This window comes from Clinocottus analis, unplaced genomic scaffold, assembly GCF_023055335.1.
Source record: "Clinocottus analis isolate CAN_PGR_092001 unplaced genomic scaffold, fCliAna1.0.p SCAF_17, whole genome shotgun sequence".
Taxonomy (NCBI): Eukaryota; Metazoa; Chordata; class Actinopteri; order Perciformes; family Cottidae; genus Clinocottus; species Clinocottus analis.
Window position 1 is genome coordinate 3,408,020 of NW_027175898.1, and position 17,704 is coordinate 3,425,723.

Consider the following 17,704-nt stretch of genomic DNA (forward strand, 5'->3'; position numbering starts at 1 on the left):
TAACAGAACAGTGTACGACAAAACAGCTGGACACAAAGAAACAGTTTGTTTCCACAGCTGATCACTCTGAACAATCACCAATCACATCGTGTCAGAGCAATACCGGTGCAATAACCCTGCAACACTAAGTCTCTACTGTGTCTGTACATAATATGTTATAGTTTCAATACATACTGTTTTTAACGTGTAAATATCATCACTACCAATGGGAATCACGCTGTGTATACTGTACATGAAGTATATGCTGTCATATCAATATCCTTCATTTAAATGAAGCAACCTGTAACATCATTCATTTATTCCTGTACTCTTTGTGCTCTACACCAGAAAAGATTGTTAATCCTCAGAGTGCGGCTTGTACTGTTTTCAGCCACTAGGGGGCAGTGGTGCAACACAAATCTGTGAACATTTGAGCGTCAGTCTTCATGAAAACTTGAATTCTACACATTGTTTATCCTTAACAGCCTTTTCAATATGGTGCATCATTAACGGTACATTTGAGTAAACAGTAATTTTTAAATAATACTAATTGATACGTGATGGAAAGTTGCAGTAAACAGACGGTTGATAAACAAAGAAGTTGCCCAACCTAAAGCACCACATACACACATTGTCACAGAAAAGTTTTATTTCATAAGAAACTGGTGAAGTTGAGAAGGAAATGGCTACATAGTCTTTTGCAGTTAAAATGAACTCATGTCATGTGCTGAAATGTTTTGGGTTAATGTCTTCATTTTTGTAAAGCAGAGTGAAAAAATAAGCGTATGAAAAAGCTCAGTAGTCATGGACATGTGATGGCATGTAATAAGAATCCATCTCCAGTCTTTCACAAAGTCTCCAAAGGTGCTTCGGCCTTATGTAATAGGATTTGTTGTGTTATATTTTCACATTATTGTGTAATACCAATACAGGACATACTGTAATGTATACCGTGTTATGGCTCATTCACAGAGGAATACATATTTGGTCATGCAGCGTCAAAGTGAGCGGTCAGAAGACTAGAAAGGGGCTTTAGAAGTCCATTCACCATTCATCATCAATTTTATCAATGAAAGAAAACACTTTTGAATGATCTACTCCTGTATTTCTGGGGGAATTGTTCCGTCCACCTTCCTTGTTGAGTTAAGTGTACATTGCAATGTACATCCACTGAAAGTGATGGAGAGACAGACAATGAGTTAAGTCAAATGAGTACATATATAATTAAGTTACATCATGTCATTTTAAGTATTTCTCCCCTTTGTCTTCCAGACTAGATCAACACATGCTGATGCTGTGTGAAAAATTCTTGCATGAGCTTCAGACAATAAGATTACGTTTTATTACCTCCGACTCTTGAAGATTCATGCTTTTTCCATCAGACAATTGTTTGAAGATTTCTGTTGAGAAACAGGGAAATTGTGAATACATCAAAGCCACAAATGTTAGACATCTTTAACCATTGAGGATCTACTAATTGTGAGTTTTCAACATCTCCAATATGAAGATGTTCACTTGACGTCACTTACTGCACATGCAGTCCATGCGGAGGACGAGACTGATGAAACTCTCCAGGGTCATGTGTCCAGAGGAGGCGCCGTAGCGCAGCGCCATCAAGCTGAGCATGTCATCCTTGATCGTTTTTCCTGTTCAACACACACACACAGCAAGAGATTCAGAGGAGTTTGGGAACATCGAGGTGTGTGACCACTTGTGTTGCAAAAACCCAAATTCCCACAATTATCTACAAATGCATATCAGCACCAAAAATGCACGTTTGACCTTATTTTAACTGAATCAAACGTTCTGTTGTCGGTTCTGGATTCTTTCTCAAGCCCCGACATATGTACAAGGTCTTTCCACATATTTTACATTTGTTTGCAAAACATAATTCAAATGATTGGTTGATTTCACAAATAACTGCAGTTCTTTGCATACAAATCATCAGCTTGATCACGTCTACAAGCCAAAGTCAAAAACAAATCAGGTCTAAGTCATTGTACAACGCAGGAAGTTTCATTACAGTAGCACTTGCAATGGCATACATGTTCCAACTCGCCTAACCTGTATGTCTGGAGAGAAGAAATCCTCTGCAAACACAGGGCGAATATGCAAAATCTCTCTCTCATATGATGTGACTGTCATAGAGGAAATAGACAGTGTTTCGTTCATTTTCTTTTTGCCAACGTGTACTTTACAGTGTGTGACGCAGCCTAAACAAAATATAAGGGCACTCATTTTGAGTAATTAAGATGTAGAGAGCGAAACAATGTTGAGTCCAAATGTATTTTCCTGTCTTGTTGTACTTGCCAGAGTCAAGGTGGGATCGATCATCAGACCAAAAAGAGACCAGAAACACACTCGTGATATAATCATGACCGACACCGGCCTACATGGATGTAGGACAACAAGAATAATATTCTGTTTCTCAAACTGAAATTTAAAATAGAGCTTCTATACAACCAGAGGAGTCGCCCCTTGTGGTCAGTAGAAAGGATGCAGCTTTAACACATGAAACAAATACTTCTATACAACCAAGTATGTGCAATGCAACTCTCTGTAAAATTATTAAATGGTCTATGATGTGCTGATTTTAATATCAGATAATATTGTAGATGCTCTTGTGCTCTTATAATAATATCTTTTATAGGTTTGTGTAACTTTAGCATGTCAACATTTCTGAAGTTGAGCCACAAAATCTATTATTTTGTTTTTAGATGTTCAGGTAAACACAAGTCACTGACTTTGTATGTCTGCTGTTTGATGCTGAGCTTATGTAGTTTTCTCTGAAAACAGTTGGCTACTTTGATGATGTTCCTGTACTAGTGAGACTGAGCCAAAACAATTGAAGTTGCTTGCCATGAAGCCAGAGTCTGGTTTGTGAATACGAGCAGTCATTTTGTATCCGTGTTATCAGCTCAGCTGAACTGCATCAGTCTATGTATGAGCACAACACGTCTTCTTTGTGTTCATCTAATATCACTTTTATTTTATTTTGTATATACTTTTATCATTGTCTGTCTTTCACATCTTTATTATGTTTCTCTGTGTAGTTTGGTACAGACTTTTAAAGGGCACAATTATAGTGTATTGTTGTTGAGTTCAATACATTTATAATCAAGGGAATGGATGAATGGTCTACCTGAAGCTTGCAAAGCGTTCCTCAGCTCATTCAGTGACAGTGTTCCAGTGCGTGAAACATCAGTGAGGAAGAAAATCTCCTGTTTGAATGCAGAAATCAACAACAATGATCCGGTCGATCCTCTAAATCTATATTTAGATGCACATGTATTCAAAGTACAAGCGGTAATGCGTGTGAATATTTTGAAGTTTGAAGTGTTTAAGCTGGACTTTTTACCTTGTACGTGACGACCTTCTTCCACAGGCGAACAAATTCCTCACCATTCAGTTTGCCGGAGATGGATGTCTGACGCAATATTAAGGTATCAGAGCTGTTCATGTGTGTTAAACAAACAAACCTATTCGTGTGTAAGATCATAATCAATGTCACATCCATCACAAGAGGATACGTCCATCAGAGCAACCATGCTGCGACAGGCATCAATGCTGAAGCCCCCAGATTTCAAGTCACCTAAGAAAACATTAAAAAGTAGAAAACTGGAGCTTGACACATTTAAGATACATCATTCACAACGATAACAATGTCATTGTTATGCTCTTTGTCAACCCTGTTAATATGATTTTACAGTCCAAACCTTTCAGGATCTTCTCATTTAGCAGCGTCTTCAGCTGCTCAGCATCCACCTCTTCATACTGGAAATGGAAGGAAAACAAGATGTGTTGTAGTTTAGGAAAAACTTTATCTAAAGCTTAAAAGCCTTCTGTTTATCTGGCTTTGGAGGGCGGGCTCAAAGGGCTGTGGTTTTCAGATTGACGATTTTTTAAATCTACGGTACTTTTAGCTTTTAGCTCTCTTTTGGTCTTCACCATCTTCTGAGGTAAGTAGCCTGTTAGCTGTAAAGTACGCCACATTCACTAGCTATCCGCTAACCTTGTTCGTCTGTTTTTTTACAACAGCTGTGGCTGGAAATGACAAGGTGAGGTTGTAAGACCCAAACGTTGTGGTCTATTAAACTAAATTTAGCTGAGATACAAATGACGTAAAATGCTCCATAATGTTGAGGTCAACTGCGCAGGTGAACATGATCTATTGATGATCTACAAACTAGCCCTCTCACTCTTTACATCATGGGCGTCAAACTCATTTTAGTGAAGGGGCCACATGCTGCCCATTTTGATCTCAAGTGGGCCAGACCAGTAAAATCACAGCATAATAACGCATAATTAACGTCAATGTTTCTCTATGTTTAAATCATTGGTGAAGGTCTTTAGAAGATAAACTCTATTTTAAGGTCTTTCAACAATTACCTAGGAACATAAAGACCAAAAGTTCAGACATCAGCCCTCTGTTTATCTGCCTGGGCTCTCTGCAGATTCCCTCGCTTTATGACACGTTTGTGACTCCACTTTTATGACGTGATCCATGTTTTACGACTTCTAGCACATTAATATCAGTGCTCACATGAATTGCGACTGTGGATCAATGGTTTGCATGTCTGTCTTATAAGCAGAGGATCAGAGGTTTGAACCCCAGCTCTGCTAATGTTGTTCTTAAATTGATTGAACACCCTGGCGGGCCGAATTCGGCCCGCGGGCCGTATGTTTGACACCCCTGCTTTACATAGTAATCTGACCCATTTTTTTCAATTAAAAGAATGTACTGAAAATGTTAAATATTTTCATTAATTTTGAGTGAGAGGTCCAGTCAATAGCACAGTTATGCTGGTTAGCGAATATAAATATTACCTTGTCGGAGTTCTGGCGGAAAAAGTTCTTCTTCATATTGTCTTCTTGCACATTCTCAGTCTTTTTGAGCTGGGAATTAAAAGAAGGGAAAGTGGATGAGATCATATTTCTACCCCAAATACACGTCTCACATCTAGTACAGTGAAGATCACCGACAACATTGTGCTATTATTAAAGCGTGCACACCGTTTCAACTGGCTCGTCTCTTTGGTCACCAGAATTCTCACTGCGGGGGAAAAGTCAGAGACAAAGACATGAGTGTGTTTTAAATACCATCGACGGGGGACACATGCCATGCAGAATAGTTTGGGGTGATTGAGTGAGCTCACTAGCACTGAGTCTCCGCCTTGGTGATGATGGTCAGCATGAAGGAGGCCGAGTCGTTGGATTTGAAGGTGGACGGCACAATCAGGTATTCGCCAGACTTCAGCGAAAGGTACTCCATCACCTCGCGTGCATTCATGTAGGTTTTACTTTGGGCAACAGGTACCTGGTTGAAGAAAGATGGCGGGAACTTCCCCTTCTGCGTCTTGTGCTGTAGTGACAGACATGAATTTGAGTTACTTTTGCAGTTCATGTCTTTTACCAGAGTTGCACAATGTGGATGGAGAAAATGTATTCAGTGTTGATTTGGAATAAAAAGTTGTTTCTTACTTGTCCTTTCACCTTGAGTGGAAGATGAGTGCAAGTCGGGGACAAAAAGCAAATCAATAAATTAACTTTCAGTTCAAATAATGTATCATAACAAGCATACGTAGTCACTGTAAATTATAAGCGAACACTGACCAAGACTTGAACCTGCCTTAATAATTTGTTGTCTGACCTACAAACAGGTTGCGTGGACTTTGACTGTCATCATCCGTTTACTGTGTTTACAATTTATTTACTGCCACCTTCCTTTGAATCCTCAGACTGTGATTCCTTGTAAAACCTAAGATGTTCTGTCAATGATTTAATGTTAAAAGCCCTTGTTAGTTGATTGAGTAACTTGTTCATTCTCTTTATTATTTACATTCTTCGTAAATTCTTACAACCCATTGTGTAATGGAGATATAACAGAGAAGGAGAAGGGCATACCAAAAGGTGATGGTGAAAATATAGTGTAAATGTTAAAGCCAATCTGAAAGAATAGATTACTGAGATATTATTTTGGTGTTGTTCAGAGGGTAATTGCCGGTTGTGAGCATTCATGTGTTTTGCGACAGTTTATTAAATAAGATATGCAATTGTTTTAGTTTGTTTTCATTTATTGTAGCTACCACCTTCATTTATTAACAGTGAAGAGACATTGTAACTAAAGGTGTCCATTATGAAAAATGAAGAATCAAATATTCACCCAGACTATAGAATGAATAAAATAACAATCAGTAAGATTTTTTAAAAAGAAAACCTTTTTTCTTTTCTTTTACAGTATTTATGATCAATGTTTTTCATCCATTCAGATTCTGTAAATTCCTCTTTATTCAGGTTTTTTATATATTTTCTGCATTTTGAATATTCCATAGTCAGCTAGTTGATCGCAAAACTGAAAAATCAACTTCCTTGTTGAGCAATTGAAAAGATCTCATGTAGCATCCATGAGATGCTACATGAGATCCATTTTAGATTTGTGTTGCTTCAGCAGTATTATTCCAGTATCCTTATGGCACTAAATGCTCTGTGGTCGACATACATATCCATAATAGTTCTCATACTGTGACGGATACAACAAAGAGTAATATTTACCTCAAACACAGAGATTCCAATGTGGAGATTTTGGACCAGGTGCCTGTTCCTCTTGTCGGGTTTTTGCATGAGCGATAACAGCACATTTTTCTCGCCTTCTTTCCTCGAGTTTTCACCGCTAATCTTGACCCGATACTGTGGATTAGTCCAGAAACTGTCTGAAATAGAGAGAGGGAGGATATATTTCCAAAAAGTAAGGTGAGTCATTTGATTAAACAACATTAAAATCAAATGTTATTGGATATTAATGATGGAAATAAAAGTTGATCATCAATCTCATCACGCATGACACAATTATTTTTATTGCAGATTTTAACTGTCCTGCTTTTACTGCATGTTATTTATTAATGTGAACACGATAAGGGAATGTGTAAAGTAATGTTACGGACAAGTCTTGTGGCTATGCTCCTAATATTTCCCAGAGCTTTGCCTTAATAAGTTGTCCTGCCCTCTATGCTGAATTGGGAATGTGACACACTAGTTTGCTTGACCTTTGTTGCTTGTTAGCTTGCGCTTGAATTAGAGCAAATGTATGACCAACAGCAGTCTGCACCAGTCTTACGAACATCAACAGCTAATTAAGCAGTTCTATCTTAGCATATAGCTTAGCCATGCAATGCTGAATACGCTATGTTAAGCTAGCAGCTCTATAAACAGTCACATCAACTGCTATACTCTGTAAACGCCGTATGAGTGCAATAAAGAGCGGCGGCCGTGTGTCAGCTAGTGGGGTCAGGCTCACAACACACTAAAAGACACACTCACAGCCAGCCAGGCTGTGTACACAGAGCACATCAAAGCTCTGATAACAACACACATGGAGAAAGCGACTTCACTCTGTAGTCAAGTTGACATCACTCCACTATGTCTTTAGAAAGAACATAATGGTTCTCAAGGAACAAGTCTTATCTATGACATGGTGTGATAAATAATATCATATTTTATTAGATTCATGTTCGGATATCCTGGAAGTACCTCTGTTATTAAGGCATCCCCCAGCAGTTGTGCCTGCAACCCATCTGCCCTCGTACATGGTGGTCTTCCATTGACAAGAGGAGTTTCCATCAAGGAAGTCGGGAGACAGGGAGCAGATGTCCAGATCGGTGTAGAACCTACAGAAGTCCTGCAGGCTCATCCTGATGACATCAGAGATTCATTTTGATACAGTAATATGATTTTTTCTTCTGGTTAGTTTGCTAAAGCAATGATAAATACAGTATATAAACGCAGCCAACGTACATGTACATTTCTACTTGACAACTTTAGGAATTTGCAAGTTTGTGAAGTAAAGACAAACATACTAATTTCACAAGGTGCTTTTTCTCTGAACAACGTTTTGCAATCCTGTAACATATGTTCTTTTTAACATAATTACCGCTCTAAGGCCTTAAACCCTGAACCCTCAGGGACTTACTGACGTCGCCTGTTAACACTTTGAGGGCTCGACACGGATACGAATGGAACAGTTGTCCGTGTCAACGTGGCTCAAGAAAATCAAAGTTAAAAGACAGTTTGCAGAATCAAACCATTAAATTATAGTGGGTATAATGTGGGTCGTCATTTCAAATAATCCATTTACTTGTTATTATAAAATGTGTATAATGTACCCTCTTTGTTTACCTTTTTTGCATCTTCATGCTTCCACTATCAACCCCGTGTTTAACGCCACATTACTATGGATTGTGGGTAATTCAAGTGGGAAAAGTCGGCAGAAATTCTGACTTATTGAAAGGGCTCATTAAGGGCTCAGTCTACGTGAGAGCCCTCAAACACAGTAATTTGACAGTGGGTCAGCCCCAAACTCTCAAGGACTTTGCAGGAGCGCACCTCAAAGTCCATGAAAGTGAAGATTGGGATTGATGCCTGATGTGTTTCATACAGTAAATATACAGTAAAATGTATTTAATAATGTAATATGCTTCTTAATTTCTTTAATGTTTAAACATGTCATTTGTTACATTTTATCATCCTATGGGTTGCCATCATTACGTTTTAACTATAATCCACTTGTATGTACTTTTTTCTGGTTGTTAATGAAGTTGCAACTGTGTATGCTGAGAAAAGATAGAAAGTTCTTACCAAAACTCTCCGTCATCATCAACTGTAAGGCACATGTCACGATCTTTGGCACTCAGGGTTTGCCACAGGAACGACCTTGAAGACATTTTGTCAAGTTGGAGTAGGAATTAGTCGAGTCAGAGCCTTGAGAGACAAGTTGTAACACATGTCCTCAGGCTTAGAAAGGGGGCCTCTCAATGTTCTACTCGACTAATATGCAAATACAGAGCAGGGGGTAATTTAATCTGCCTTTAAGGCAGGAGATTGCGGTGTCTTACTTCACTGTAACTGGCAAAACCAGTTTAGAATTCGCTGGGGATCTTTTCAGAGAAGTTTTTCTATAGGCTTCTCACGCACCTTTTACAAATGACCTTTTCAAGTCTTTCATGTTACCTACAGGAAAGACAAAGACCACTATAGAGATGATGTTGAAGAAAAAAACCCATAGAGCCTCTGGCTCTCATGTTCCTTTTAAGAGAGGCCCCTTCACCGTATTTCAGGAATCTACAAGTAAATTCACTGAAGTGGTTATATTATGAAAAAAAAGACTCTTGCTTGTTAAAACCTGTTGGTTTTCAGCAAAAGGTAGACATCAAAAGTGGTGAAATATATCCTTCTCACCGGTCACTCCAGTCTCCATTCCACTCTCCTTTGCCCCAGGGGTTCCACAGACGCACCAGGTTTAGTTGCTTCCCTTGGCTCATCGTCTAACCAGCAATCATCATGGGAGACAGCGCCATAGTTATGTTCCAGACATTTTAAAAAGGCAATAAATCATTACATAAATCATTTGCAAAAGTGCTTAAACACCTAATTTGCTGCATTTAGTAAGATCATGTTTATGATCACGACTAGAAAGCGCAAAGTGAGCAGTGTGTAGGAATGAGGGGAGAGTTATTGGCTGACAGAAGATAATATGCATAACTCTGTTTTCACTATTGTATTATCACCTGAAACTGAGAATCGTTGTGTTTTTGTTACAATAGAATAAATCGGTTACGTCTACATAGGGTGTGGGTCCTGCTCGCAGAGTATGACATGGTGCACCCCCATGTTTCTAAAGTAAGGGTTGACAAAACAAACACTGGCTCTAAAGAAGGCCTTTCACGTTGTTACATCACCTAAAGGTCACCGTACTCTTCCCTAATGCTGGGTGAGCAGAGGGGTTTCATAGATACCAATACATCCTACAAACTAGTCCTTTAAGTGTAATTCTTCACCTGTTTCACACCTGTGACCGTGTAGGCGTGGCCTTGGACCAATCCATTTTTTAATATGTTGTTGGCAGATGTCTCCTGCAAGTAAAAGATAACATTTCTTCAACACCACGTTGACTGACCTATAAACCAAGCTTTTGTGGATCAATTTGTGTCAATCGATCACATTGGTCACTGTCAAGCCTGTTTTGATGTGTGTGGAAGACCTCTTCCAGTTAGCTGTCAGGCCAAAGAGAAATTTAGTCTTTTCTTACAGTGGAAACCATTTATAATGACCAAGGTTAAAGTGACAACCATTGGATACATGGAGTGTTCTTGTAGAAATGCAGTTCAAATAATTTGCGAATCAATTTTCTGCTTCCAGCTGGACGCTGGTGCCGCGTGTGCAGTCATTTTCTTTCGAAACGTAGTCTCCTCAAAGCTTATGACAAACTCCAAAGACATGTGTTGTCCCTCGGACTACCCTGTGCCGTCTACTCAAACGACGAGTTAGAGCTGCTTGGGATGGAGACTGAAAGCTAATGCACAAAGGAAAAGAACATGTGGTTGAAGCCGCCCCCACCGAGAGGATCATACTCATTCACGTACTGTAAATTAAAGCTCCATTTGTAAAAAGCTATACTATATTTTGGCAAAGTCCATTCAAATTCAGGAAATAGCAAATCTCTCTGTTCCATATACTCATATTCATGTCGTAAGCATTATGCATAAAAAAAAAGGTTAATAATCATCCGCATATAGAGGATAAGTTCAGCTGGACAGATATCGTTTTGATAGAGGTTTCCACTGTAAAACAGATATAGAATGGCAGAGTTAAGGTATGCCCTTACCTTATTAAGAGAAGACTTTTCTCCGAATAATAGTACTCGTTTTGTCTGAGAACATGTAAGACGCACCAATCCACAGCTCTGACGTCAATGTCAGACCGGTTCCTCATGTCAGTCACTGTGGCATTTTAGTGAAACCTGTTTCTTTAACATATCTGAAGAGTATGATCATCGTTTCTCCACATTTCAAGAAATTAGTTTCGTTCATCTTTTGCAGAGGCACTGAATTTGTTTTGTCCTCCAGTACTGGTCTTTACTTGCACTTGCATTTATGTTCAAATGTACTTTATTGTTCCACATCTCTGTAAAAGTATGTGTGCAGTCCGCAACATAGATGGAAAAGAACCGGCCAGCGGTGGTTTTGTGTGGTGTGTTTGTATACTTACCCCTTCAGGTGTACCACAGCCCATCAGAGACGAGGAAAGGCCCGCTTTACACATCAGCTCCCACAGGTTGGAAGGAGGATCAGACAGCTGGATACACATGTGAACACCACCTGTGAAGTCCATCATGGCCTCTGCAGGAGTCCCGGAAATCATGTCGGTATAGGAACCACACACTCTGTCACAAGGGGATGTGATATTATTAGTGCAGGTTCTCCAGATACAAGACATGCTAACAAAACAAGTCAAGACATGCTAACAAAACAAGTCAAGATATGCTAACAAAACAAGTCAAGACACGCTAACAAAACAAGACAAGACATGCTAACAAAACAAGAAAAGGCATGTTAACAAAACAAGACAAAACATGCTAAAAAAACAAGAAAAGGCATGCACACAAAACAAGACAAAACATGCTAATAAAACAAGAAAAGGCATGCTAACAAAACAAGACAAGGCATGCTAACAAAACAAGACAAGGCATGCTAACAAAACAAGAAAAGGCATGTTAACAAAACAAGACAAGGCATGCTAAAAAAACAAGAAAAGGCATGCACACAAAACAAGACAAAACATGCTAATAAAACAAGAAAAGGCATGCTAACAAAACAAGAAAAGGCATGCTAACAAAACAAGACAAGACATGCTAACAAAACAAGACAAGGCATGCTAACAAAACAAGACAAGGCATGCTAACAAAACAAAACAAGGCATGCTAACAAAACACATTTGCCTAAGAAACAATGTACTTTTTTTTCATACTTGGCATAAGCTTTCTCCATCAAAGCGGGCCAGAACTCATTTTCGTCTTTGGAGTGAACAAAGATTAGTCTCCCATCGATTGTTGGAAGCTTGTCATCAATGACGACATCCACCCATTTTCCAAATCTCCAGAACTGAAAATAAGAGAAGGGAATATAAAGAATTATATATATATATATATATATATATATATATATATATATATATATATATATATATATATATATATATATATTATTCAAATTAATAGTTTTTACATTATTAATTTAAGAAAATTATATTGCCAAGAAAGTCTTTAAGAATTTGGAAAAATGACAATGTCACAATCATTCAAGTCTTTAGACGTGATACTGTATATCAATAAGATATAATATCCACTTGTGCTGTTAGTATTCACCCTGAAGTGGAATATCCCGCAGTATTTTTCATCAAATGTTTGGTCAATAGGGACGACTTTTTCAAGGATTTTTTGCTGGAACGTCAGAGCTCCAATAGACGCAAGAAACCAGCAGTCTCCTAGGGAGGAAAACCAAATTGGTCATTGAGTTGGTACAGGCCCGACAAACAATAATCAGAATCAGAATGAGCTTTAATGGCTATGTACATTTTCACATACATGGAATTTGACATATGAATTATACCTACCAAGTATTCCTTGACCAAAGTCGAACCTTGAGATGCCGTCAAGTATGAAGCTTGGATTAGGAGAAATTTTCTGAAAGGAGAGAGTAAACAAGTCAAAGATAACTTCTAAAATGTGTGTGTGGTTTACACTTCATATACACCACACACATGTAAGCCACACACACAACATACATTTAAATGTTTGTTGCCGCTAGATGTTGCTGTTCCTATAACTTATATTGACATTGATGTCCTCAGGCCAGAACGCTTATCAAGCGCGTCAAATGTGGGTTATATTTGACATTTACATGACAGTTCAAAACCTTCACAATTTAGCATCTGGAAGGTCTTCAGACCGAAAATGAAATCATTAGAAGGAGTTACCAAATGAATGTGAAGTTATGATATCTGCCTAAAGTAATCAAACATGATTGTACATGACGGCATCTGTATTATGGATTATAGTAGGATCAGTCACTTAATTATAATTATTATTGTCTGTTTGAGCTAGCACAACTGCAACTAAGACACTTAGTTATTACATTATTAACTAATCCATATTATTATTATATTGTAGTCGTTTTTGGCCATTTAAGAGGAAGGTGTTGCTGTTAATTCTAAGACAGACGTCCAAAGAAAACGTAAAAAATGTTGGGGATGGCCATGACTTTAAACTATTTTTTAAATAGAAGGTTTATTTCCCTTTCCGGCCCTCAACAATGTTGTACACGCCATAAACATACACTATCAAAGCGGTGTGTAAAGAGATTGGTCATTTTTACATGTGTTTAAATTTTTTTTTAAATGTACAAAATTGTACGTATAGCCTTAACCAGGTGCCCCTATGGTGGACTTTCAAAAATGTAAAGAATAAACTTTGGTGCCACACACTTAACAACTCTAACCTGTCAGTCAGGTTGAGTTTGGTTACGACACATCATTGAAAGGTAAAAGTGGTTCAGCTCTCTGCTGCTAAACAGACCACTGCAAACGACGTGCTTGATGAAACATTAACATTCACTTCTCTTCTGCTTCTGTTTTAAACTTTCCCAAAACACCCACCATTGGTCTGAGCCACTGCACGCGGGCCAGGTCAGAGGTGCTCAGTATGCCATCCCCGATGGAGATGCAGTCCGGGGGGAACATTTCGTCGATGTACCTCAGTCCTCGGATGACGCAGTACTGTTTCAGCTGCTGGTAGTCTTGGTTGAAGAACTTGTCGGGGTTGGTGAAGCTCCCGTAACCTTTTTGCTTTTGGCGAGCCTCCATAATGTTCAGACACACACCGGGAGGAGGCATTGCTGCAGTGTTCAGGCTCTGTTAACCCAAAGTGAGAACCAGATTTAGAGGAGTGAGAAAGTGAAGGCCAACAGACCGTAAAAGTTAGGAGTTGGATCTCCACATGAGGCAGAACAGCGTCATGGTTCTTGCCGTAGTTTGGTCTCTACAAGTCTTCATAAAGCTGCTTTGAAGGATGAACAAAAGATGCTCTCATTTGCCGTCTAACATGTTGACCCAGAAGTTGGTTAAAGACCTGCTCTCAACCTAAGAATTACACTTTGGAAAGTTTTTTTAAGTAAACTTCCCTAATCAATGTCGCTAAAATGAATGAAATGAATGAAAAGTACTTTATTAATCTCCAAGGAGAATTTTTTTTGTCATACTAGCAGCATCCCAATGCAATAAGCTAAGCTAAACACACAAATAAAATAAAAAGACAAAAGCAGCAATCAATGTGAAATAAACAATTTGCAAAATATAAATAAAAATGAAATAAAAAGGCATTGGCTGAAATAATCAAAAAGACAAGTCTGCTGTTGGAAGATCAAGTACCCAAAGTACGGAAAATGAGAATGGAAAGGGAATGCAATAATTCAATGTTCTTTGCTCTCCTACGTAAACGTAATAATAATAATAATAATAATAATAATAATAATAATAATATGAATGATAAAGAGAAGACAAAGTGTAACACCATCTACAAATCAAACACTAATGATAGGCTGTAATTAAAATTACAGTTTTCAAATCAGTATTCATATAATGAGCAATATATAATATATTATGAGCAATATATACTGTTGTCTATGTGTCTTTGGTCTATTAGGTCATACGTTATAAGTATTTTGTTCTCTTTTAACTTTAACTTTTGTCAAAGATTTGACTCGACACCTTTACTTGACAATAAGATGATTATATGCCCGTTGCACATCATTCATATGATTTTAAAACGCATCAAACCATTCAGTGACCCTTTGTGCTCCGTTTGTAACATACATTATACAACTTTTACGGAAGACTATGTGAGCTAAACGAAAAGAAATGCTTCCCAATAGAAAATGTAATTTATAAAGCACATTTAAGATTTAAGTAGTAATAATATCGGATGTCAACAAATATCTCTATAGCACATCATCCAATATAAAGTCATATTCACTGCATTTATTCTTAAGACAACTTCGTGACGTGTACACTTCAGTCTCCTAAAATGTTCAAATGTTCAAATTGGCTTGCGGTAAGCTGCAGCAATAATTGCATTAGGCTATGTGACAATATGCAATGTACATGGCAAATCTAAATGCACCTGTTTTTAAAAAATATAATCGGCATATGAAGATCTTACCTCAACAGTTTGTGGGAGGAAACGTCTGAGTGGATCTGCAGGTGAGAGCCAGAGAGCTCTCGTCCCTTTTTATAGCGTCAGTACTGTAAACGCCCGAGGCTACCGGGGCAGGAAGGTATACCTTTCTGAAAAAGCTGTCAAATCATCTTTGGTTGACATTTGTGATCACCTGTTACGTAATCTTGTACCGCTGGAAGCTACATCCTGACAGACAGGAAGGGGGAGGGAGAGAGGGAGGGAGACAAGGAGGGAGAGACAAAGAGAGAGTTGAGAGAGTTTGTTGTATAACCTTTCTGATATACATACTTTCATTTGTAAATAATTGAATCATTACATTTTTGGTAAAATTTTAATTATAATGTCTTTGATCATTAAATCACGGTATGATGGAGGACAACGTGTCGGAGCTACACAAAGCAACCAGAGAGAGGTGGACATCACCAGCGTTTCATATTCAGAGGAAATATCCTCCAACCTGCTGAAGTTCAAATTCACGGCATGAAACTTGAGCTAGTGTGTTGTGTCTATTGTGTGTTTTCAGGGGTTGTCAATGATTAGTCAAGACAAGACGCTGTCACATGACTAGAGCAGGCTACTGGTGTGTACAAAAGGTCTTAGTACTGTAATTAAGGTCAGGTTTGTCGTCACATGGACATTTTATACTCTGTGTCTTTATTGCCATTAATAAACTACAAGTAGTATCAGTCAATATGTTTAGATGCAGCGGTCCTCTTTAGCAATTATTCATTTTTAGATGGATGCATGGATGGATATATATATATATATATATATATATATATATATATATATATGTATATATATATATATATATATATATACATATATATATATATATATATATATATATATATATATATACATATATACATATATATAAAATCATGCTTCTGTGTCAGCTATCACGAACCGAAACTGGAAGCAGTAAGAGCTAATCATTAACAGTCATTAACAGTATCAACTTAATATCAGTATAACTTTACTGCCTGCTCATTGTGGACCCAGGAAAGCCCGGCAGACAATAGAATACAATAGTGTTGTTCATTGGCGAGGTCCGGCCATGTCGTGCCAGCGGATCAAGTGTTCATGAGTCAGGCGACATCGACTCCAACAATAAGATAAGATAAAATAAAAATAATCCTTTATTACTCCCTCAGTGGGGAAATTACAGAATAACAGCAGCATTGTTCCCAGGAATAAGATTAAAAAAATAATCAAGTAATATAAATAAATAGTAGAACGGTAATAAAACAGATTTACACTTTTTTTTTTTTTTTTTTTTTTAAATTTGCAGTAAAAAAGAATATTAAGTTTACAGATGGATGAAAATATACAGATGGAACAAAAAATGTACAGATGGAATAAAGAATTTGTATAAAAAAGTACTTAAATATATTTAGAGTGAATACTGTACCAGGACATGAATTAAATAGGTAAAGCGGTTGATCATGTTTATTTTCAGAGGGAAGGGATGCAGACTGCTCTGCTCTCAACGACTGACAGCCAACCCAGGAAGATCCAACAGCACTTGAGTCACTGTGGTACCAGGAGGCAACACTGGAGTGAGGTGAGGAAGGTCAGAGGGAGGTTTTGCGGTCCCGTTTTCGCAGCCCATACTGCCATCTAGTGGACATTCTGTAGCGTTTAGGAAAGCAACTTGCATAGCGCTTCTTAGGCACTTTACATGATGAAAACAGAACCAGTGAAAGCAGTTATAATATTTAAAAAAAAGAGAGATGACGTAACAGTGAGAAACAAAGCAAAAACCTATGATGCCCATTTCCCTTCAGTCACAAGTCAGACTGGGCCAACCTGCTTCCCAAAGACAAGAAATACAGAGCCGCTCAGTTGAATGATGGTTCGAATACATTCATTCATAAAATGTCACGGCAATCTAATAGTTGGTGAGCATGGCTAAAAACTGTCAGCCCCGAAGATAAAGTCCATACTTTCTGTTTAAATTGGGTCATTCAGTGGGAAAGTATTCAGGCTCTTTAGGCCGCTCCCGACGAACATTTTACAATTCAACAATTTAAAAATAGTCTGTAACAAGGAAAAGTCCTAACGCCCCGAATCCTTCCAAAAAGAATAAATATATTATATGAGTCCCGGTGCTGTACGTATTTCTCTGATGTAAGTGCCTGTGGGAGCTCAGGGGGTGAAGGAGCGTCGGACTCCGTTTCCTTTAATTGTAGTCGGGGCATTTCCTGTGTTTGTTCAAACACAGGAAATGTTGTCTAGATTCCTGGTACTTTCCATCCAAACGTGCCACTTTAACGCACACACAGGTGGACCCGACTGCCCCCGAAGAGCAAACCTCACATTGAACAAAGGAACAAACACACAAAGCAACGGGTTTGGTAGAGAATGGGAAAACTGCATTATTACTGGGTTTTGGATGTATTCTATTTTTAAAAAGTTGACTAAATTAGATGGCCTGCGATACTATTTTCTTTTTACTTTGTGTCGTGACACATTATCTCACATAACACCCACGAGGCCGGCTGTGCACCGCTCTTAATAAAATGAATCCATATGGTATACCAGTGTAATGGAATCTGAATTTGGGCAGTACTATACGTGGTATCACTGCTCATGATAACGCTGTTAGACAATCAATACAGTCAATAACTAAAACATTACACATCAGCATGCAGACTG

The 17,704-nt window shown here is 38.2% G+C and overlaps 1 protein-coding gene across 1 annotated transcript; it reads right to left on the reverse strand.

The window, feature by feature from the left end:
* Window positions 1-1,122: 1,122 nt before the first annotated feature.
* On the reverse strand, window positions 1,123-13,701 carry LOC137788032 (calpain-1 catalytic subunit-like). Its single transcript, XM_068580835.1, has 21 exons — window positions 13,465-13,701; window positions 12,424-12,493; window positions 12,176-12,294; window positions 11,779-11,912; window positions 11,020-11,194; window positions 9,810-9,884; window positions 9,211-9,296; window positions 8,611-8,685; window positions 7,507-7,667; window positions 6,532-6,689; window positions 5,461-5,472; window positions 5,136-5,341; window positions 4,993-5,032; window positions 4,807-4,875; window positions 3,696-3,753; window positions 3,510-3,571; window positions 3,338-3,406; window positions 3,122-3,200; window positions 1,509-1,625; window positions 1,327-1,379; window positions 1,123-1,149 (listed from the first exon to the last, which is right to left on the reverse strand). Exons 1-21 carry the CDS (start codon window positions 13,699-13,701, stop codon window positions 1,123-1,125), a joined length of 2,082 nt encoding a protein of 693 aa, XP_068436936.1.
* Window positions 13,702-17,704: the final 4,003 nt, after the last annotated feature.